The sequence below is a fragment of the Microtus ochrogaster genome, linkage group LG9, assembly GCF_000317375.1.
Source record: "Microtus ochrogaster isolate Prairie Vole_2 linkage group LG9, MicOch1.0, whole genome shotgun sequence".
Classification (NCBI taxonomy): domain Eukaryota; kingdom Metazoa; phylum Chordata; class Mammalia; order Rodentia; family Cricetidae; genus Microtus; species Microtus ochrogaster.
The window spans coordinates 20,820,889-20,843,975 of record NC_022034.1 but is presented as its reverse complement, the minus strand read 5'-3'; the positions used below and the strand labels follow the sequence as shown (position 1 = coordinate 20,843,975).

The 23,087-nt window shown below is 41.3% G+C and overlaps 1 protein-coding gene across 1 annotated transcript in view; it reads right to left on the bottom strand.

Annotated features, from left to right (window-relative positions):
- Window positions 1–22,684, bottom strand: part of Trappc3l (trafficking protein particle complex 3 like) — a 48,208-nt gene extending 25,524 nt beyond the window's left edge. Inside the window, exons 1-3 of the mRNA XM_005363518.2 lie at window positions 22,643–22,684; window positions 19,476–19,573; window positions 15,733–15,832 (exon numbers count right to left, since the gene is read on the bottom strand). Of these exons, the coding sequence (XP_005363575.1) occupies window positions 15,733–15,832; window positions 19,476–19,573; window positions 22,643–22,684 (240 nt within the window). The remainder of the gene's footprint in view (window positions 1–15,732; window positions 15,833–19,475; window positions 19,574–22,642) is intronic.
- Between the last annotated feature and the right edge of the window lie 403 nt (window positions 22,685–23,087).

Here is a 23,087-nt window from a genome sequence, read left to right as displayed (position 1 = left end):
AAAGTTTTTCTTATATAAGATAGTAGCAAGACATCCAAATAATTTAAGATCTGGGCTGAACTCTATGAAATACGTGGTACACAGTCCTCCCATCCTCCTCATTAGCAGGTTGTCATGGCTAGACCACTGAGCTCCCAAGATGGCTAGGTTCCATCTGTGTGGAAATGTTTTGCATCCTATGTTCATATCTGCCCTAGGTAGTTAGTTATGTGGGGGAACCAGAGTCCCCTCTAGAAGACAGGGGTCACATTATCACCTGGAGAAACTGATGGCTAGGCAGCCACAATAATGTGCTCGTGACGGCAGAAGGTCATGTTTTGGGAAAATCATCAGGAAACAATCAGTTATATCCATCAGCGACAGACTTTAACAAAGAGAGGAGCAGAAACAGCACAGAAAGAGAGAGGTTCTCTTGGGTCCAAACCATCCCAAATGGCAGTGCTGCTGACAGTGTCTTAATGACAGCTTGGGACCAACCCAGGCAGGACCCTGACTGGCAGAAAGAAGGACTGCTATCATGTGAACAGAAACCTAAACTCAGCATTTCTCAGGAATCTCAGGAGACAGGGTCCAGTGTGTCAGGAAGGCCATCACTTTCCATATCTGCCCTCAGTGGTCAACCACTTTAGACAAAGGGCCTCTAGTTTCTGATTGACCCAAAGAGCCCCCCCCCCATGCTAGCTCCCAAGCTCTTCCAGCCTTGCACCCCTCCTGCTGCTGCTACCGATCCGCATAACTGACAAAGCTTTTCCTGCAAGGTGTCCTCTATTCTCTGGCAGTTTGCTTCCCACAAGAAGCTTTTCTTTCTACCCATGGAGTGGTCTAGTTTGGTGTTGTAAGAAAAGGTGTGTGTGTGCGTGTGTGCGCGCGCACGCGTGTGCATGCATGCTTCACAAGTGCAAGGGAGTGCATGCAAGGAGGAGGCAGTTAGGATGGAGTAGAGAGCAGCTGTAAAATGGAAATAAAGATTTCTATCCTGAGAAAAGAACGACTATCCAGAGGTCAGACACAGGCTGCTCTTGGACTACAGGGCAGTGATGGAGCACAGTGCAATTGCTGGGTAACAGAAGGAAGCAGGACTTGTGAAACACAGCAGTTTTCAGGGTATGTCATTTTTAAAATTCTAATTGTTTAGAAAGAGAAGGAAGCCAAATATAATTTTTTTAAAGGACAGTAAGTAAAACGCAGAAGTATATGGCACAATGGTCTTTTATTTTAAGAAGATAACTTAAAAAACAAAAACAACAGCCAAAAAAAATTAAACAACCTCAGATATGATGATGTTTGTGACTTCAGTAGTCTGGGTCAAATTCTTTTTATCTGGGCAGTTTTCCTCGTCACATAAAAAAATTCAGGTCATCTCAGGCAACATCATTTGAGGGGGGAAAAAAAAGCAGAATGCCCACAGACAGGACTGGAAAACATTTAGGAAAAAAAAAAGGAGAGAGAAACAAAGAAAAGCTCCATAGAACTAGAGGCCTAGGGCTAGTTTGTATGTTTACTTCCTTTCTAAACTCCTGAGAGAACCCAGCCTGTCCCCTGCATCATAGCCTGACTTAGGAGGCTGTCTGCTTCTCTGCTCCCATGGCATCGCCTTGACTTTACTGTTCTGAGAAATGTCTGCCCCACTCCTACTAATGGTCTAAAATACTTACTTTCAACAAACAATGTGGTTTCGCTTGGATAGTTTCCTAGGGGAAGCATTTTTTTTTAAAAGATTTACTTACTTGATTATTATCTGCAAAACACATAATGAGGGCAATTCTCTCCACTGTAATACCTCATGGTAAGCGCCAATGCCACCTGCTACACTAAGGCTCCCTGCAAAGTCTAGCCTCTGAAATAAAGAGAAGTAAACAACAGCCCCTGAAATGAATAAAGTGGGCAGGGGGTTCTGAGGAGGTATGAGTTATATTTTACTATTTCCTAGGCAGGAGACACCAATGGATTTGCTCCATTTGGCAAATCTCAGAATGTTTTTAATACCCAAGAACTATTTCTGAGGGATTCCCATGATGCCATGCTCTGCCTCATGCTCCTGCCGTTGTGGTCATTCTTAATGGGCTCCTGTGGACATTTGAGAGTCTGGCAGTCGGTCTATTGTTTCCCTAGGAGTCTGGAAATGACCCAGCATAACACTTTATCCAGGGGTCCCGTGATTGAAGGGGCAGATTAGAGACATTCTTTTCAGAACTCCAAACATGCGATACGCAGTGGATGACAGACTGGGCAAACATAACCAGAGAAAAGAGTGGTTCTTGCTGCATAAGCTTGGTGGCCCGAATTTAAAACCTGGAACTCACAATGGAAGGGTAGGACTAAGTCTTCAAAGTGGTCCTCTTACCTCCACATGGGTCTCAGCACTTACATCACACACATGCACACCACAAGTGTACGTACAGGTTTTTTTTTTTAAAAAAAAAGATTGGGCAAAAGATACAAGACAGAAAATCCTGTGCAGCATCAAAAGCATAGAAAAAAGAAAGGAAGGGAGGAAGGGAGGGAAGGAGGGAGGGAGGGAGGGAGGGAGGGAGGGAGGGAGGAAAGAAGGAAGGTGGAAAATACTAGCAGCCACCTGCAAGAAGAGACAAGAAGCTAACAGTCACCGAGACAGAAAGGAACTGATGCAGAAAGTCACAAAGATGACAAAACTGATCTAGCAGTTTTCCAATCCTGTTCTTGGGGCCTGAATTTCACATCCCAGAATATTTTTCAGTAAACCTTATGACCTGAAAAGCCCTAATGCTAGCAACTGGGAGGAGTCTACCTACTACATTTTGGCACCATGATAAGTTTTAGGATACATGTCAAACATTTTCCAGAATAACATGAAATATAATTAGTAATTATATAATTACCTATTTAATGTTTACATTTTGTAATTGTGAATGACCTCAGAGTAGAGGAATTAATCTCCCTCTCTCTTCTGTAATTTTCCATAGTCATAGAGACGGCAGTGGTAAAAATAAACATTTTGATAAAATTATCAAGATGAATTCACTGTCTATTATTTAATAAGAATCAGATCCCTTCCTCTCTGGATTCTGCTCTAGTTTAAATCTTGCTGCTGTGGTTTGTCACCATGAATTACCAGGTATGTCTGGGGCACTGGGCTTTCAATGTAGCAAATATTGCTTAGTTCAAAGGTAGGAATTAGGGTAGAACAGGAGAGGGTGGTGATCTTCAACTATAGATGAATGTAAACTTCAGTCGACAAAACAGGAAAAAAGATACCCTGCATAGGTATATGTGTGGCTTTTCCACATTTCTTAGTTCACATTATTAACAGTTAATGAAGTCCATAATGTGTGGCATAGCAGGTGAAACCCTAGCAATGCTGGAAAATTTCCTCCCTTTAAAAAGCTGACTCATATAAAAGAGAAATGAAATTGCCTAGAAATGGAAGATTTCACTGCACAATACAATAACGTGGCAACTTAAAGCTTACATGCACCGTAATAACTTGGGAAGCTATTTTCTTTGATCAGACTCTCATGTTGATGCCTAGCCTAGCCTCCCTGGCTCAGGGCATCCTCCACATCAACCTGCTGAAGATCTGGGACGTTTAACCTGACCACTGCATCAACTGTTTCTGTTCTTCCCAAGACATTTTTTTTTTTTTTTGCTGTAGTAAGATGGAGAATTGAAATACAGAGGAAAGAAACTAATAAACAGAGAACTTGTGGAAGATCAAAAGCAAAATCACTATTTCTCAGACTTAGGCTAAAATGTACATTTGTGTTGCTCTCTTTTCATAATAAAGGTGTTTAAGGAGGGGAATCATGGGTTCCCCTTCTAAGGTGGGTCTTTGCTTACATGCCTCCATGCTGTAATGTCTGCCCTACAAACTCCATTTCATCCTTTGGCCACCATGAAACAGACAAATACTTCAGGAGGTGACTCTGACTCAAAAGTCTATGATGCACTCACACAATCATTAAGTCTGAACCCAAGCTCAAAGTGCACTTGCTATGGGCACTGTCTGCCATAGTTTCTTGCAAGCCATATCTTTGGTCTTATAGAGAGAAGACTACAAATGATTCGGTCAGAGATATCCTGGGGTTCTTGGCCAGTCCACCATGTAGTCGGACCTCTAACAATAGTAAAATGGACATTGGAATTAATAATCATGGGAGTGATTTAGAAAGATAATTGGTAGCAGTTCAGAATCATGGAGTTGCCTTGGCCTAACCCCCTTAATTAAGAGGCACATTTCATAGGTTTTTCAGGCTAGGAGTCCACTACTTCTGGGCACCATGTGCCTTCCAGTTACCAAGAGACTAATGTACTCCCTTAGGCAGTGAAGCATTCAGCCTGTGCCCTAGTTAGGGTATCTATTGCTGTGAAGAGACATCATGACCACAACAACTTTTATCAAGGAACAAACCTTTGTTTAGTCTTTTATCATCATGGTGGGAAACAAGGCAGCATGCAGGCTGGCACAGTGCTATTTGCTGAGAGTTTTTATATCTTGACTCACAAGCAACAAGAAGTTGACTGAGATACTGGGTGTGATTTGAGCATGTATGAGGCCTCAAAGCGTGCCCCTACAGTGACATACTTCCTCCAACAGGGCCACACCCCCTAATAGTGCCATTCCTTTTGGGGGGGGGTCATTTTCTTTCAAACCACTACAGGCTGCTTTGTGTTTCTCTGTATGTTCTCTTACAAGTCAAGGAACATGGAAACTTGACAGGACAATTGGTCTTAGACATTAATCTTTTGTGCCCTGTGTGGCTTGCAAACATCACTGTATCCTAGCAACTACAACTGTATCAATCCTGGCAATTGACATTGTATTCTGTTTCTGATAAAGGTATAAACAGTCTGATTTCTCTCAATAAAATTGTCACAGCCTCTGTTGTGCTGTGGCCCCCTTCAAACTGACCTGATTTCATTTCTCATAGCCATATCAGGTGATATTGGCTCAGTTAGTAAGCACGGGTGCTTACAGCTGTTTATTTGAGTTGAGAAAGTCATTGATACCAGAGGCAGTGGCTATGTTTGACAAATTTCACAATGTTTCATGAGAATTCCTGATTTCTAAAGAAAAGTTTACTGATTACGACTAGTACACCTTGGCCTCCCTGTTTCAGGGGCAGGTTCCTGGAAAAGGAAAAAAAAAAAGTGGCTTCCTTTGCTCCTCCCACCACCTAGCTTGAGTTGTCCAGAAAGGCATGAACTAGTCAGGGTGAGGTCAAACATAAGGCCACAAAAGTAGCAGGTGCCATAGCAATGGTTATAGAAATATTGATCATCAGGGTGGTCCATGCTTTTTGCATTTTCAACTGCCTCTGACCACAAGAGCAACTTTCCACAGCTCTGTGAGGCTCCATCTAGAACAGGTACACAGGCCTCTGTTACAAGCAGAAGATACAGTAGGGACAGATGGAGGGGCACCTACTCTAGCTAATCCTTTCTTGGTTGGCACCCACCCTGGTAACTGGAAGTGTGTGGGACGTCTCCCCTTTCCAGCCTCAGACCACTGACTTCTGATGGAGGATGTCCTACAGGCCAGTTTGGGCCCAGAGTTCCCTGCCTACCTGTTAAGTAGCTGTTTCCTCTGGATTTGAAACACTTCTTCCTAGAAGAGGAAGGAGGCTCACAAGGCTGGTGAAATGCAGAAGAAAAGTTCTGACTGAGCAACCTCAAGAGGTCCCTTCCCAGGGATATATATAAGCAGAAACTACCTTGTATGTGGAGGTTGCGTCCTTCAGTGGTATAGCTACCTGCAAGCCATGCAGGAGCATCACCTATGCTGGGGTAGGCTCTTCCATGATGCAGCCGCCCAAGTCACTCATGCTCCTTTGAGAAACCTCTTAGCCATACCCCAATAAACGCCTTGGTTCCCGAAGTTGCATTTGGATGGTATCTAGAGAGGACATATGTTCATTCATGTCTCCCCAGAAAAGTCATGCACAATAGCCACCATCAGTCTCTCCTGAACACCCAGCAATCTTTTCTACTGCCTGTGGTCTGAATCTTCCTTCCTTCACCCCAATTTCAGCTTTAAGCTTTCTTCCTTCAAATCGTGTCTTTTCTTTGTATATTCTTTCTTACCCCTCAGGTCTTTGATAAGTGTTGTTCCTTCCTTGGTAGCTAATCCCTGTAGACAGCTTGAATATATATATATATATCTTATATGTATATCATATCTTGATGGAATCATTGGATGGTTTTGGGTCCCCTTTCCTAGCATTTCAACAAAAAATGCTGAGGCTTTTCCATCCATGGCTCTTCTATCCCAAAATACCTCATAACATCTGCTTTCAATACTTCTGTTAAAGCAATAAATAACAGTTTCTGAGTAGTCTGTTATTTATTTATTGCTGGCAATAGAAGTTAAACCCAGCACTTGAGGCAGGCAAGTCAATGCTCTACTGCTGGGCTGTAGCCCTAATCTTGACATTTTGATTGGCTTGGCAGTCGATAGCTACGGTGCCATTCCCAATCTAAAGCAGTCTGAGAATAAGAAACTTCAAAGGTTCTCCTTGTAGATTTGGCCATGAAAGTGTAATGCCCTCAGGTCATAAGAATGTTTTTAAAAATATGACTAGTGTAATTTATTACGATTCTCATATGTAGATCCAACTGCAGTCTTACACAAACTTCTTTTTAAAAATAAAAACAATTTGACTTGGGAAGAGTATTCTTCTGCTATGCAGATTCCTCTCTGGAGTGTGTCCCCCAAATCTTTCTACCCTAGCACAGTGGTTTCTCTACCTGCAGGTCGTGACTTCGTGAGGTTGAGTGTCCCTTTCACAGGTGTAGCCTAAGACCATAGGAAAGCACAGATATTTATATTATGATTCATAACAGTAGCAAGATTACAATTATGAAGTAGCAATGAAATGACTTTATGGTTGGGGTCTCTACAACATGAGGAGCTGTATTAAAGGGTCTCAGCATTAGGAAGGTTGAGGACCACTACTCTAGAACATATGCTTACCACATTCACTATGTAGATTCCTCTCTTGCTTGTACATCCTTACCTTGCTTCCTATAATCATTTCTTTTCAATTATTTCATTGATTTTAATATCACTCTCCAAAAAAGTCACTGCTCATATTATTTAATTAATTTCAAATTATACTATAAAAGATCTTTTTTTTCTTCTTTCTGGCATTTTCAACAAGTACAGTATATTAGGGTTTAAGATATTAAGCCTGAGATCAAAGCTTCAAGTTAAACCAGTCTTTTTACACTGTAATTTTTCTCTAATTAGGAAAATTGTTAGTATGACAGCATGAAGATATATTAATTACCCTGGCAAGTGATAATTTCTGTCTATGGCACCCCAGAGAAACCATCATGTTGACCCTCATCCGATAGTAAAAACTGTCTTAATGAACAGAACCTGTTCAAGGCCAAGCAATGAGAAATACAGTCAGTAACCAAACAATGTGGATGCTGCGAGGGAGGTTTCAGAAGCCTTCCCTAACAAAGTCAGATATGTACTGGAAGTCGGCCTAGATCAGGTATGTATTGGAAGTCGGCCTCGATCAGATATGTACTGGAAGTTGGCTTCAGTCAGCTATGTACCTGAAGTAGGCTTCATTCAATCAGCTATACTGAAAGTTGGCATCAATCAGGTACATACTGGAAGTTGGCATCAATCAGATATATGCCAGAAGCAGGCACTCAGAGAGTCCAGCTAAGGAAAAACTCTCTGGTCATCAGGCTAACAGCAGAGAGAGGTCTCCGCTGACAAGCAGGAAAACAAGGTCCAACAGCCTGAGTAACTTGGAGATCACACAGCAGGCTTATGATTAAGCAGGATATGGCTCTCTTCTAATCCCTCCATTACTGGACATGGTTAGGTTAGCACTCAGAGCTCCCGTGCAATGAATCAAACTTAAGGCTCACAGAGGCTGGGAGATACTGCATCCCAGCACCAAGGGACTTTCTAAAATACGATGCTAGTCCTGGTCAAGCCTGGTCTGCATAAACACCTTTATTTCAAAAATCAAGTTAATTTCTAATTAGCTTCTTGGAGCAATTAAAAGGTCTCACAATAAATGTGCTTGTGCACCCAATATATATTGTGTCACTAAGGAAGTGTTTCTACTCACGAGAGCACAGCCAAGTACGGCTGTATTTCTTACTTTCTCTTACAGTAAACTGGAAGATATGTAACCCATAAGCAACAGATTCATTCCCTAATGTTGCTTTGCAATGACCGAATTCAGCTCTGTCTGTTCTATTGCAACTTACACGTTTTCATTTAGAGTCTCAGAGTAATTAAAATAAGAAAAACTTTCAAATCCATATTTCGAAGAAACCATTTGTAAAAGCCAAAACAAAACAAACAAACAAACAAGCAAGCAAAAAACAAAAATAGCAGTAGAAGGAACCAAACAAATTAAATTCTAAGGGAGCTTTTCTTATGTGTGTCTGATAGTATAATATGTATTTCAGTTACACCCTCAATCCATTTGGCTCATGATTCATGCTCTTTCATAACAATCCTACAAGGATCTTGTAGGGAATATATAAATAACAGATGAGCATTATCTTGAACTTTCATGAAGAAAATATTTATTGTTGAAGTTTGTCCAATGCCATGTTATAGTACTACTGACACCCACTGGAAATGATAGCTGTCCTATGGTATCTGCAGAAAGTTTGGCTCTAGAGTTCTCATGGATACCAAGTGGACTCAGGTCACTTTACAAAACAGCAAATAATTTGTTCACCTATGCACATCCTCCTATTCCTTAAAATCATCCCCAGGCCACTCTTAAGATCTACTACAATGTAAGTGCTACATAAATAAATATCCGTTAGCCTGTGCTGTTTGGGAAATAATGGCGAGGGGGTGAAAGGTCCATCCCCAGTACTGACACAGTTTGATTTGGTTTTTTTTTAAGATTTTTGATCTGTGGTTTATTAAATCTACAGTTGTGTTGTGGTGGCCATGAAGGCCTAATTCAGTCTCTAGTGTTGTTATAAAACAACCAAAAGCTACTTGAAGAGGAGAGAGTATGCTGGGTTACACTTCTAGATCACAGTCCCTCATGGAAGGAGGCAGGAACTGATCAGACACCATGGAGGGACACACCTTACTGGCTTGCTCAGCGCGCCTTTCTATTCATTCTAGGACCACCTGCCCAGGGATAACAGTGCCAACTGTGCACTGGGCTTTTTCACACCAATCATTAATAAGAAAATGCCCCACAGACTACAAGCAATATCTTGGAGACATTTTCCCAGCATAGGTTCTTCTTCCCAGATAACTCTAGACCAGTGGTTCTCAACTTTCCTAATGCTGTGACCCTTTAATACAATTCCTTAGGTTGTGGTAACCCCCCTAATTTTCACTATTACTTCTTTTGTTGTTGGTGTTTTGTTTTGTTTTGAGACAGTGTTTTTCTGTAGCTTTGGAGCCTGTCCTGGAACTATCTCTTGTAGACCAGGCTGGCCTAGAATTCACAGAGATCTGCCTGACTTTGCCTTCCGAGTGCTTGGATTAAAGGCATGTGCCACCGCCACCACCCGACTTCACTGCTACTTCTTAATTGTAATTTTGCTACTGCTTATGAATTGTAATGTAGATATCTGTGTTTTCCAGTATTCTTGGGCATCCCCTGTAAAAGAGTCGTTTGACCCTTAAAGGGGACAAGACCTTCAGGTTGAGAATTGCTGCTCTAGCTGTGTTCACTTGACAAAGAACGCAGCTAGGACATATGGCTATGAAAGCATCTAGATTAATTATTTGTAGGTATACTCGGATGAAATAACGAAATTAAACTTGCAGGTGAAAGTCACATTTTAAAACTGGGTCTATTTTAATGTTGCATAAAATTAAACTTAGGGTTAGCCTATTATCTTAAACAAAAAAAGTGTAAGATGTGCTATCCTCCTCACCCAGGAGATTTTTCTTTAGGCCACTAGATGGCAAAATTTGAGAAGCAGCTGATGTCTAGCAATGGATGACCTTCCCTCTGGAAAGTACAAAGTGAGGAGAATAAGAGAAAGAGAGAATGCTGTGAAGACTTGAAGCTGTTCAGGCCTCCTTTCTGAAAGGCAGAACAGTGCAGGGAGTTCAGAAGACCTTTTTCTCACCCAGCTTTCTCCTAACTCACGCAGAGATGTGTCGGGACGTACACTTCTCTGTCTAGCAGATTCGCTTGGAATGCATCCTTTCTTTCTCTTTCTCTGAAACCAGGACAGCTACTGTGGGTTCCGTGCAGGCTGAGGGATACAGATGTTCAGCACTTTAGCGGGGCAGAATGCTCTGCACAGTGCTCGGTCTGAGAGGTCAGCTAAGCAAAAGACAACCCCTGCTCCCTTTCCTGACTCTGCTGTGCTCTCCCGGCATAAGCTATGATTAAATGTCCTCTGAATTTGTCCTAGTTCTCTAAAACTGACTCAGCCACATTTACCACCTGCTTCTTCTGAAGAGAGTTTACAGGGTTAATGAGATAATGCTGCCAAAGGCCAGATCTTTTAATGAAAGCTGCTAATTATAAGGGAAGCATCAGTGGGCGTGCACATAGCTAAAGCCTGACCTTGCAAGTGTGTCAAAATGCTCCAGAAGCGGGTGACATCATCGCCCTAGGTAAGAGTAAGAGCTTCTTCTTCTTCTTCTTCTTCTTCTTCTTCTTCTTCTTCTTCTTCTCTTCTTTTTTCTTGTTTCTCCTCCTCCTCCTTCTTCCTCTCTCTCTGTTCCCCCGCCCCAAGTAAAATTGATTAAGAAACAAAAATCAGGCCTTGGAAGGAAGAGGTATACAGGAGGTAGCTGCTTGTCTATGAAAATGGCAACAAGTTTCTTCATTGTTAAGAAAAGTTGTGTGTGAGTGGAAACGCAACTGCACTGAGGACAGGAGATGGAAGGGGAGAGTTTACACATGATAGGATGGCTGAGAAGATGCTGAAGCATTTAGAGAAGACAGAGACAGAAAGCTGACATCCTACACTTTGTTAATTTTAGACAGGACAGGCTTGTGTCTAGCCTGTGGAATATGATGTGGTTTAGAGGCTGCTCTCTGTTGAAGCTGCTTTATTTCTGCTAAAAACGGAACATGCTTTCACAGTGGGGAAATTGCCTGTGGATCCTTTTCTCTATTTTTGTTTGCTTTCTTTTTCCTTTCTTCTCTTTCTTTTTTATTTTGTTCCTTCTTTCCTTTCTTTTTCACTCTCGGAATAACATTTCCCACCAGTCCTCTCTAACCTAGTACATTAAAATGGTTCTTGTTTAATTTCACTACCAGGTAGGAATGCAGCAGATCCTCATGAAAGGGGCTGAGAGAGCCTGGCATCTGAGGCGCATTCCCATGCCCCTCCCTGCTAGAGAAAAACTGTCTTCCCAAAGGCCTTCAACGAAAGCTTGTTTTCATTTCTTCTCCCTCCTTCCTCCCCTTCTTCCTTTTTATCCCCGCCCCTCATTTTCCAACTAATATTTAGTTTGAAAAGTACCAACTTTTGGCTTAGGCCCCTAAACATAAACTACCAAACATGCACCATAGTTTGTACTGGAATTGCTATTTTGGGCTTTGCCTTTGTAATCTTCCTGTAGTCAATAGCACACAGACAACATTCCCCAGACCAGAGCACAGGCAACAAGACCATTTCATGGGAGGCTTTCGTCGCTATAGCCACCTCCAAGAATAACTTTCATAAATTATTTGTTAGGGCTCCTTTGGAGTCTAATTTTGATTAGGACAAGTTATTTCTTTCTGTTTTGTTTTGCTTTGTTTTGAGGCAGCATCTCCTTCCGTAGCCCAAGCTAGCTTTGATTTCTGTGTAGCTTAGACTGGCCTTAAATCTCAACCTCGCAAAATGCTGGGATACAGTTTATGTCATTACACCTCTCTCAAAGGTTTTACATGGATTTATTTTTCCTACTAGAGAAGACTAGTTTCCTTTTGATTTTCCGATTCAGATGAATAGGCGGGATCAGCACCCTAGGGTCACAGAGCTAAGAATAACACCCGGAGAAAATGGAAGGGCCCTGTGCTACTACATTGATCAGACTGGAGCTCACTTAAACCAACTACCAGTATTCTCCAGTATCCCCCGGTATCTCCAGGTATCCTATATCTCTTGGTATCCCCCAGTATCCCTCAAGTATTGAGCACAGATCAGATGCATTCCAGTACTTCAGTGCATAAGAGTGCATAATCCCTGATTCTCAATAACAGTTTACACAAACCTCCACTCCCAAATGGGTATTGCTATTAAGTGATTTTTAAATTAATCTACTAAATATGTCTTTTTAAACTTGAGTACATTACATTATTTAAATAAAATATGTAGATCATATGAACAGATCCAGAATAAATTAAAATGTCTACTGTTCTACTAGCATGTCAGCTTTTAGAATTATTTTCTTCTTCAGACATTAAGCCTAACAAACAACTTTAAATATGAGAGATTTTATTCCCCATACTCTTTTTGTTTGGCTTGGTTTTTTGTTTTTGTTTTGTTTTGCTTTGTTTATTTTTATTCTTTATTTCCCATATTAAATGACTTTGCAAATATCAGTCAATGTTCTATCTTATTAATCTGGAAGCTTGGTTCCCCTAGGAATATTTTATATTTAGTTTTATGTGCACATATAAGACAATGAGATGAATTCAGATCTAGGTCAAGTGAAGTCATATCCAAAGCAATCAGAATCATCATTACTGGAATACAGTGACATTGTTCTAAAGGACAAGGAAGCTACCACTAGGACTATAATAAACCAGGCCATATATGTTAGTACAATAATTACAGTATTCAATTTACATTAAAATGACAAGTATTTTTAGAGTATACCCCTCCCCAGACATATATAATTTGTTTAGTGAAAAGTTATTTTATTTATAAAACTTCTGCTTTCAAGGTTTGGGGAGACACTCAGCTGACCAAGTGCCCACCATGCAAGCATAAGGAGCTGAGTTGGATCCCCAGTGTCCACACAAAAAGCCAGGTTGACAGCGTGTGAAAAGGCAGATGTGAGAGCATGCATCTCAGATGCTGCAGAGGATGAGACTGGCATCCCTGGAGCTCCCTGGCCAGGGCACCTAGCTAAATGGAGGCATTCCCTGCTAATGAGGGATCCCCATCTCGGCAGGAAAAATGACATCTGGGGTTGACCTCTGGACTCTATGCATGTATGCCTACACATACATGTGCTCCTACATACAAATGGACACACACGCAACACAGCTGCTGGATCTTGCTTATATTCTGCCAATAAACATGGAAAGGGATTTCTTTTCTGTTCTTTATAACCTGCTTAATGGAATGTTAAATTCACTGTGCTGAAGTTGGAAGACAGCTGGGTTCTAGTCTCAGGTTCATGATTCATTAACCATTAATAATAATAATAATAATAATGTGGAACCAACTTTCATTTGGATTATGGTTTTGAAAGTTTACCTTTTCACATAGATTACTCATTTCCATCATATTCTCTCTAGAACTTTTATTTGAAAAATGGCAACCATCAACTCCAGTTCTGCCTTCTCAGAGGGATGTTCTCAGACTGAAGGACCAAAGGCAGTGCCTACAATCAGAATCAGAGCCAGTGCCGTGTGGCAGTCATTCATGTGAAGAGTCAGTTCTGTCGTGTATGTAAATATCAGGGCTCAGTAGAAAAGAGGAGGAGGCCGGCTTAGTAGGTCTGTTGTGTGAGCTGGATTCGGCATCATACCAAGACCTCCTACGCATCTTGTGTTGTCAAGGACTTCCTAGCTAACAACGTACCAACACTAGCCTGATAACCACAGGTGTGAGAGGAAAGGGCGCTGGCTAAGACGTGTCACTCTAAGAAAGATAAGCTATTCCTGGATGATTCCAAGCTGTCTTCCACACATCGCCAACTGCGAGGCTCTAGCACATGCGGCACATAGTTTGGGTCACATAGCACGTAAACCACAGGAAGCTTTACTTTGACATAACGCTTCAGCCATAGCCTCTGACGCTAGGAAACGCTACTCCCTTCCACACCAGGCACTAGCTTGGGGCACAGCTGCTGTAAGGTTGCCCATAACACTCTATCTGCCTTCACAAAGCTCTTGCCAATGATTTGTTTTGTGTAAAGGAAGCAAAGGAAATACAACCAATGGACAGAATCCCCAATGGAAAGAAATCAACAGCCAAAGCCCACGGCTGGGAAGCAGAGAACAGCCTGCAAAAATGTCCATAGAAACTCGGAACTGACAAAGGATAAAAGGTATATGTTTCCCCTCTTCTGCAGAGGCAGAAGCGACTTGACTGTGAACTTCTGGCAGCTCTTGGGTGGTTTAGAATCATCCTCCCACCACCAGTTTTGACAGCTCTTTTTTAATTGGTCTCATTTTTCCACCCACGTTCAGCCTACTAGGGGCCTAGCTTGTCTTCTAAACACTCAAGTCCTCTGGGGCTTCCGAACCTGAACCACCACTGATATACAGAAGGAAGCAGAAAGGAAAATATCAGAGCCCAGGTGCTGGACTGGAGGCTTGGCCTGCTCTTTTCAGATGATGAGACCTAAAGACTTTAGTGTCTGACCTTTCTTCGTTGCCTTGTGCCTCTAAGAAATAGCAAAAAAAGAGACAAGCAGGGCTCCCATGGCTGCATCCTCCAGTATTTGATCTGTGGCTGCAGGCTGAGAAAATAGCTCCTGGTACAGATTCCAAGACTACATTTTGGTTGCATAAAGGACTGGATCTCTGCAGCTGCTTCCAGCCTCCAAAGCTACCATCTGTCAAAACCTGCCAGAGATGTTGTTCCCATTAGAGACTTCTTTCTGTAGATTTGCTCTACAGGGCACTGCTCTTGATGGGCATCCTGAGGTCACCCAGGAACTTCCCAACTCTAACCCTGCTGAGGATATGAACTTGGGTCCTCATGCTTGGGTAAAAGAAACTTCAGCAATCAAGCCATTTTCCCAATCCCCTGTATAGCATTACTACCAGTGTGCCACACACATATACATGCATGCACATGCACGTATGCACACACACATACAGTGCACACATACAGGCACATGCATACACACATATACATGAACACGCATAAGCACACACACTACATATATATAGTATACATATACTATTATATATATATGTACACACACACATACTGTGAAGTCAGTTTGGAAGCTTTGTCTTCGGTTCTTAATAGTTACATATCTATATGAAAATAAAAGCTTAAGTTGGGCAGTGATGGTGCATGCTTTTAATCCCAGCACTTGGAAGGTAGAGACAGGTGGATCTCTGTGAGTTCGAGGCCAACATGATCTACAAAGTGAGTGAGTTTCAGGACAGCCAGGAAAATACAGAGAAGGAACAGGAAGAAGAAGAGGGGGAGGAAGAAAAGCAGGAAGAGGAAGAAGATGACAATGACAACAAAGAAGAAGAGAAAGAAGGAGGAGGAGGAGGAAGAGAAGGAGAAGAAGGAGAAGAAGAAGAAGAAGAAGAAGAAGAAGAAGAAGAAGAAGAAGAAGAAGAAGAAGAAGAAGAAGAAGCTTTTCAATTATAATCCTCTCTCAGCACCTAACAGTACATGTACATGTAACCTGTCTTGTCAACACCGAAAACCTCCAAGCTCAGAAAGAAGTCAAGTTGTTTTGTTATTAAGACAGAATCTCACAAACTTACCTTAGGCTGGCCTGGAACTTACTATTTAGTCCAGACAGATCTGGAATTCACAGTCCTCTTTCCTCTACCCCCCAAACGGTCATATTCTAGGGACTACAGCTGTGGGCCCTTATGCTTGACATGTTCTCAAGACATTTGGCAGAACCAGAAATGGATTTACCTGGGCAATTATGTCTATGATTTCCGAATAACTGTGGCATCTTCTCACACAGGATCGAGCCAAAAAATCTTCTACCAGCCGTGTTCCAATACCGTAACCCCTGTGGATGAAGGAAAGTATGATTTGCATAGTAGATAACAAGCTGAACCCAAGGTAACAAGCCAAATTGTCTTAGTTAATGTGTTTGTGTATGTTCCACAGACGCAGAGGTCAGCATAGCTAGGAGATATTACTTAGTCTCTGCAAGGAGAAGAGTCTGACTGGAGTTGAGATTGGCCCAAACTTGATTGTAAATTCAAAGAAGGGTGGTTGCCTGCAGACTAATATTCTTCTAATTGTTAGCTGTTGTGAAACAGAGGAAAGATGGTTGCTAACTTTTCTGCTGCAGAGGTGGCACCTGGATACTCGGGCCTTTCTTAGTAGACATGCCACGGCAGGGGAACAGCTTTACAGGAGAACTGTATAAGGAAGAGGGGAAGGAACAGAGGGATAGTCTTCCACTGTCAGTGAAAGTTCCAGCATTTCAGTTTCTTAAGTTTATCAGCCTCCTCTTTCCACCTTTCTCCTCACGTGTGTGTGTGTGTGTGTGTGTGTGTGTGTGTGTGTGTGTGTGTGCACATGAGGTGGGCAAGCAACTTCAAAAGACACATTTTCAGGCCATAGAAACTGAAGTGATGGGTCCAGGGAAGGTAATAGCTACTTCCTAAATCCTCTCAAGCAACTACCTGCTGCCGTAGCTGAAGTGCGATTGAACAAGTCCTTTACAAAGATGGCATAACTTAGCAGAGTCTTGCCTTAGATGACCCAGCAGCCTCCTTGAGTAAGATGGCCTGAGAAACTTTAAATTGCTAAGATGGACACAGGAGATGCTGGAGTCCCTGTCTTAGAAGAGCTTCTAATCCAGTTACAGAAATAAGACCTTAAACTAGAAGCAAAAAGGAATATTATGTTTCCTAACCACCAGTCAGAAAATGGTCTTTCCTTTCACAGCCATTTACAAATAGACAAGGGAAACCATTTGGACACAGCACCAGAAAACCCAAGAGAATTAGCGCGGGAGCTTTCCAAGGCAATATTTGTTCCTGGAACCTGAAGTGGGAAGATCTCTGGTAGTTTGGCAATTATGGGGAAATGGCTCTGAGGTCAGAGTCCTTAATAATTCACCAAATCTACTGAGATAGTTTGTTTATTAAGAGCATGGCATCTATGCAGGAGAGAGAGAGCGATGGCTCAGCCATTCAAGGCTACGCCAAAAAGATAAGAGCAGGATATTTTCTCCAAAAGACAGCTGAGTAGGGGCCTTATAAGAGTCCAATTATATATATTGTCTATATATATAATTGTCTATATGTATATATATATGCTCTCAGCTACGGGTGACAGGGATGAGAAGAATGTAATGAGCAGCATGTATACTGTACATATGTAGTATATTTAACCATCAGTGTATTCAGTGAGAAAGCCTGTCTTTAAAAAAAAAAGAATTGGCAAGATAGCTTAGTGGGTAGAGGTGCTAGGGTACAGGGATCGGATCCTGACCTGTGTTTGGTTCCCAGAGCCCATAAAGTGGAAGAGTTGAAATAATTCCCCAGAATTGTCCTTTGACCTCCATGTTCTTGCTGTGCTTCACACACACACACACACACACACACACACACACACACACACAAATCTAAATAAGTAAATTTAAAAACAAATTTAAAGGACTGTATCCCCATGTGACTGGATAAAACTGTTCCTGGAAGCCATGAGTTATTAAACAAAAATAGTCAAGGTTGGGCTACCTCCTTATGAGTCATAGAGGTTCTTGAAGTCCTAAAGCAATACAAGCAATTGCTGTTGGATTTTCACCAAAACTAAGATATGCTAGTCAGGAATTACTGGTGAAAACAACATACCTCTTAGTTGCAAGATAAATCGAGCTGGAACTGGGTGAAAAGCTTCCTCCCCACCAGCCACCCTTACAGAAGTAGGTGCTATGCAGGCAGCTGAGGGAATGGTCATTAGCGGTCTTCCTCAGCCGTGGGTCCTGTGTGCAGCAACACTGACCAGTGAGGGAAAGTGAGCACACTGGTGCAGTCAGGGCACGTCTGTTATGAGGTAACCACTTTCTGACTGGGTTTGAAAAAGATAATCTTTTTTTCAATCGAGTTCCTCATACGTCCGTCTTCTTGCCAGCCGACTACTCTTAGCTTTTTGTTTGCTTGTTTACTGCATAGGCCCCAGTAGGTGGCCCACGCTTATGAAAGCAAACATTTTCATTGTAAGGAATTGTGAAGATTCTCCATGGGAAGGAAATTATATTTAAGACTGTAAACCCATTCAAAAGTCTGTGGCTGGACAGGTCCTAGACCCTGGTAAGGAAGCTTCTGTCGTTGCTTTGCTAAGTGGTGTGCTGCATACATCAAACTGCTTTATAAATGACCATGGTTATAGCAACAAAACAGTGCTGCTGCCAGCTATGGTAAGAGAAGCTTTTTTTTAAGTTGTCAGCAATGACTTGTTCATACTCAAAATACTGAAAACAAATAAATAACTATTGAATGTCCATCCAGAAATGGAGCCTCATTATCACTCCTTTCAAGGCTTAGAGAACATTGACGATGAAGATGCAGAAAGACGGTAAGAGCTGGAGGGATGGGGAGAGGTGTGGAATGCTGACATCCGGGCATGGGGAGACTGCTGCACTCCTGGCAGCTGTAACTACCCACACACGATTTCTACAAAAGTGCGCCAACCAACAGTCTGTTACGGTAGGGGAGAGGTTCCTGGGCTCCTTTCCTTCTGTTTGGATGCAGGTAATGGATGTTGGAGGAGGGAGGGACATTTTGTTCAGTGGTGTAGCCACTGGCAAAGTGCCCATTCTCCTGTAAACAACCCCACCGAAACTCGCCAGGTATAAAGAAGACATGAAAGAAGAAGTGGGGAGGGCTAGGCGAGAGAGAGGAAGGGGATTGAGGGACGAGAGAGGGGTAGAGAGGATAAAGGAGTGAATGTGGTCAGAATACACTGAAAACATGTATGAAAGTGACGCAAGAAAACCTGTTATGATTGTAATAAATGCACGCTCATAAAACACTCAAAAAAGTTAAAAATAATGACAAGATTGCAATAATTTGGTGATCATATCATTACAAATATAGAAGGTTGAATATAAACTAGAGGAATTTTCACTAACAAAATAAAAAGGGGAAATGGGCTTTATTAAAAAAAAGGTTGGTTTTTTATATTAGAAATCTTTTTTTTTTTTAAACAAGCAATGAAAGTACTATATAAGAGAAAGACAATCCCCTTTCAATAGAATTTGTTATACATCTGTCTTCTTGTTGGGCGACATCTCTTAGCTTTTTGTTTGCTTGTTTATTGCATAGGCCCCAATAGGAGGTCTGTGCTTATGAAAACAAACGTTTTCATTGTAAGGAATTATGAAAACTCAAAATCAAACTGGATATTCCATCATCTTACTAAAAGTACACTTCTGTTCCATCACCTCAGATGCTTATATGTAGGTAATAAAGACATCATTTCCAACCTGGAAAAAGAGAATTCTATATTTGATAGAAATAGAGAAAAGCTCCTCCCTATTATTTTAAGTTGAGTTGTAAGAAATTATGTTCCACTTTACATGTGGTTTGTAGCAGTCAAGGAGGAGCTGGGGAGGTGGAGCGAGGCATGAGGAGCTGGAAAGCGCAGGTGACATTAGCAAGCAATAGATATTCTACAGCAAAGAGACATCTACTTACATTCTATCTAAGTATCTGTTCACATCTTCATCATTTTCATAATCCTTGCATAGCTGGGCAACCAGAGCTCCGTAGGTGAGTACGAAAAGGTCTTTGTTCTGTGGGGAAAAAGTGCATGGTTTTTATTACAGACGGTTCTGACAGTAGATCGCTATATTATTTACTTTAGTCTATGGGTTGAAATCACACCCAGAGATCATTTCTTCACCTTTCCCACTCCCCCAGGACTGCAGCATTTGCACTCTTGAGTCATAACTTGCACTTATTTGCACACACGGCTGGACTGGGAGAAGAGCAGAGCAGTCTAGGTTCTCCCATGAGAACATCTTCTGACGGGTTTGTGTCTGTTGATACCTTGATGCGTATTTTCATGGAGAAGTGGAGAAAGGGGTTTTTATTTTTAACTACTAACTAATGATACAATTATTATTATTCTGGAACGCCTTGTTCTTTACATTGCCTATTCTCAGCTGGTAGGAATAGCTGGTGAGGCTAATTGTGAGTATATGTAGCCTCTTCTGAGACCCAGATATGCCAGGGGGCTTGGGAATGATCCCAGCCACAGTAGCAATCTGGCAGGAATTGTTGTTTGCAATATGCTTAGAGAAAAGAGGAGATTTTTAGAGGACCCAAATATAAATGTTACTGCCTCTGTTTTAAAAATAGAACTTCAAATTATGTTCCATCTTTTTTTTAGAGCGAATTACAAGCAAAAATTAAAACTGAGGTCCAGTCAGGCTTCATTTAGTACAGAGAAAATGAAAATAAAAGCAGAAAAGAAAGTTTAGTCAAGTTTTTAACTTGAAAAAGTCTGTCTTGTTCCTGCCAAGAAATGTTCCTTCTGAAAGGGAAGGAAACCTGTGGAGAACGTATTCTACACTGTCCATCCTACAGAGCCAAAGGAGGACCCAAATGACGCAGACACTCGCCCAGCCATCTGGAGCCAGAGCCCCCTTCAACTCCAGGCTCCAACTCCACACAGCATTAATCACTGAGGTACTAACGTGGAGGGGGGCAGAGGAAAATGGAAGAGAGAGGGGGACACTAGTGAAAGCAAGCATGTTTCCCAGAGGACTACATTTCCATGAGAGGTCACTGTGGATTTCAAGCTAGGAGAGTCATCCTTCCCTCTCCCATCAAGTGTCTTCATATGTAGGGGAGCAGACCCGAGAATGGATGGGTTTTTACTTTAAAGATGGATGTAAATGTCTTTTTAAAAAGACAGTAAAATTATTTACTCAACCAAATAGCTTCTGTAAAATACCATGAATTTTGATGCAAATGATTTCAAAGTTAAGCCAGTGCCTCCGTGTCCCCACTGGGGGACATCTGAATGAGATGTGTGGGTTTATATCATGACAAACATGCCTCGTTGCCAATTGGATATATTTATTATTGATACATTTTAAAAGAAAAGAATCTAAATATTGGTACATTTGTACCAATTTATGTGAAAACTGGAAATAAAACTTCGTAAGTATATGTAGAATAGACATAAACTAATTTATATTGCATGTTAATTGGTATTATAACAATGCATACAATTCAGATCTAGGAAAATAATATGTTAATACTTTTTCCAGGAAATAAGGGATGTAAGCAAGGGATTTGAACAAAAATAATATGAACCTAATACTGAGGGTCACAAATGTTCAGTTTTATTCCTGCTCTTGTGATATAAACTTTCTAAGAGGCTCAACACAGAGCACACCAAATACCAATGTATTATACATGCTTCTGCCTGATATAGAAGCCACAACAGAAAACTAAACATTGCTATGTATTAATGCTGTAGCAGAGAAATAAACAAAAGAGAATGAGGGGGTGACAGGGGGTAGGTAGGAAGGAGAGGAAGAGGGAGAAGAGAGAGAGAGAGGAAAAGGGAGAGGGAGAGGAAGAGGAAGAGAGAGGAAGACAAGGAATGTGTTTGTCACTACTCTACACAAAGAATTTGTATGGAGAAGAGAGAAGAAATTGTGCCCCCCCTCTCTCTCCTCCTCTCCACCACCTGCCATGGGATATACTAATACATCTTGAAACATGCTAAATTCCACCCGAGTTTCAAATACACTATCCATAAAGGTCCATTTCTGCATCCTGCTTCATGACCAGAGGTTATACTGTGAACGACATATCTAGTGTTCTCTGTAAGTCTACGAAGCCATACTACAGATCCCAAGATAGCAACTGGAATTTCTTTAAAACAATAAAAAACCACTTTCATATGAAAAATAGAACTCCTGTAATTTTTTTCCCTGTGGTTTTAGGTGCGCCCATATAAAAAGGTTTAAACTTTGGTGCGTGCGTGCGTGCGTGCGTGTGTGTGTGTGTGTGTGTGTGTGTGTGTGTGTGTAGTGATTTAGGCACAATATGAATTATGTGCTATACGTTTTTGCCATTTGCTAGTTCAACAAAGGGGTTCAAGATTCCAGAATGCCAGATGAGGTATTCATGGGCATTTCCAACTGAGATGCACAGCAATTAGTCAATGCAGCCTTGAGAGCACAGGGCTGAAATCACCTACTTAACATTAAACGTCCACCAGTCCCTGAAATAACTAAAACAGCATTAATCATAACTCTAAGTTTTCCTACCTGCAATATCTGAATTAGTAAAGCTAAATGAAGAGGTTTATTTTTAAAAATGAATATTGCTTCAAATTAAATGTACCAAACCAAAACATTTTAGAAATGAATCAATTTCAAAGTTATAGAAAGGACAATAGCACACACCAAATACAAACATTTAAGAGTAGGTAATATGTTTTTAATGACAATCTTTTGATTCCTAGTGTACCAATGCTCTTTTCCTATTTAATTTTACACATAATTGATTATACATTTCCTTTGCTATTTAATATAACATAAATGCAAATGATTGATGTTTTCACATTTTATCTTAGAAGCAAAAGGAATATTTGATGCCTGTATTCAAGTCATCCATCAGAAAAGAAGATCCTAAAAATCTGTATAAAGAATTGATTATTCTGCTACACTATTAAAAGATACTTGTAACTCTTCCCAGAAGGTTCATTCACTTAACATCATCTTTGCTTCACTGAAATCTTCTACATGCAGCATTATTTTCCAAAATTCATAAAACAAACCCAAAGGACACATATACTGGGAAGTAGAAGCAAGGCTATTTGAAAAAAAAAAAAGTCTTACTATTTTTTGATATTCTGGTTTTTTGGCTGCAGGGCGAGACATCTCTCCTGGAAGGTAAAGAGTGATCTTCGGTTCTTTCCTTTGGTCTGTGACTTCAGTGTATATCAGTGGAGTAGTCCTCTCTTTCCTTTTGTCTTAGCAATTTCTTCCTGGCCTTGGTGCAGGAGCCTTCTCTCCTGCCTTTGCTCTTTGCTGAATGGAAGAGAAAAAAACAAGCAAACAAAACCCCACCAAAATACATGAACAGCAGCACTGTCTTGTATCTCTGTAACCTGCTACTGATCAAGGAACAGCCTCACTTGTAATCCAGGCCCATAAAAGCTCACAGTGTGTGTGAAGTCAGAGCAAAAGCACCAAGACACTAAAAACTCTCTAGCCCCAGGGAGTTGATGAGTGGTGTTTTGTTCGAATGCCAAGGCATTGTTTTAAAATCACAAACAGAAAC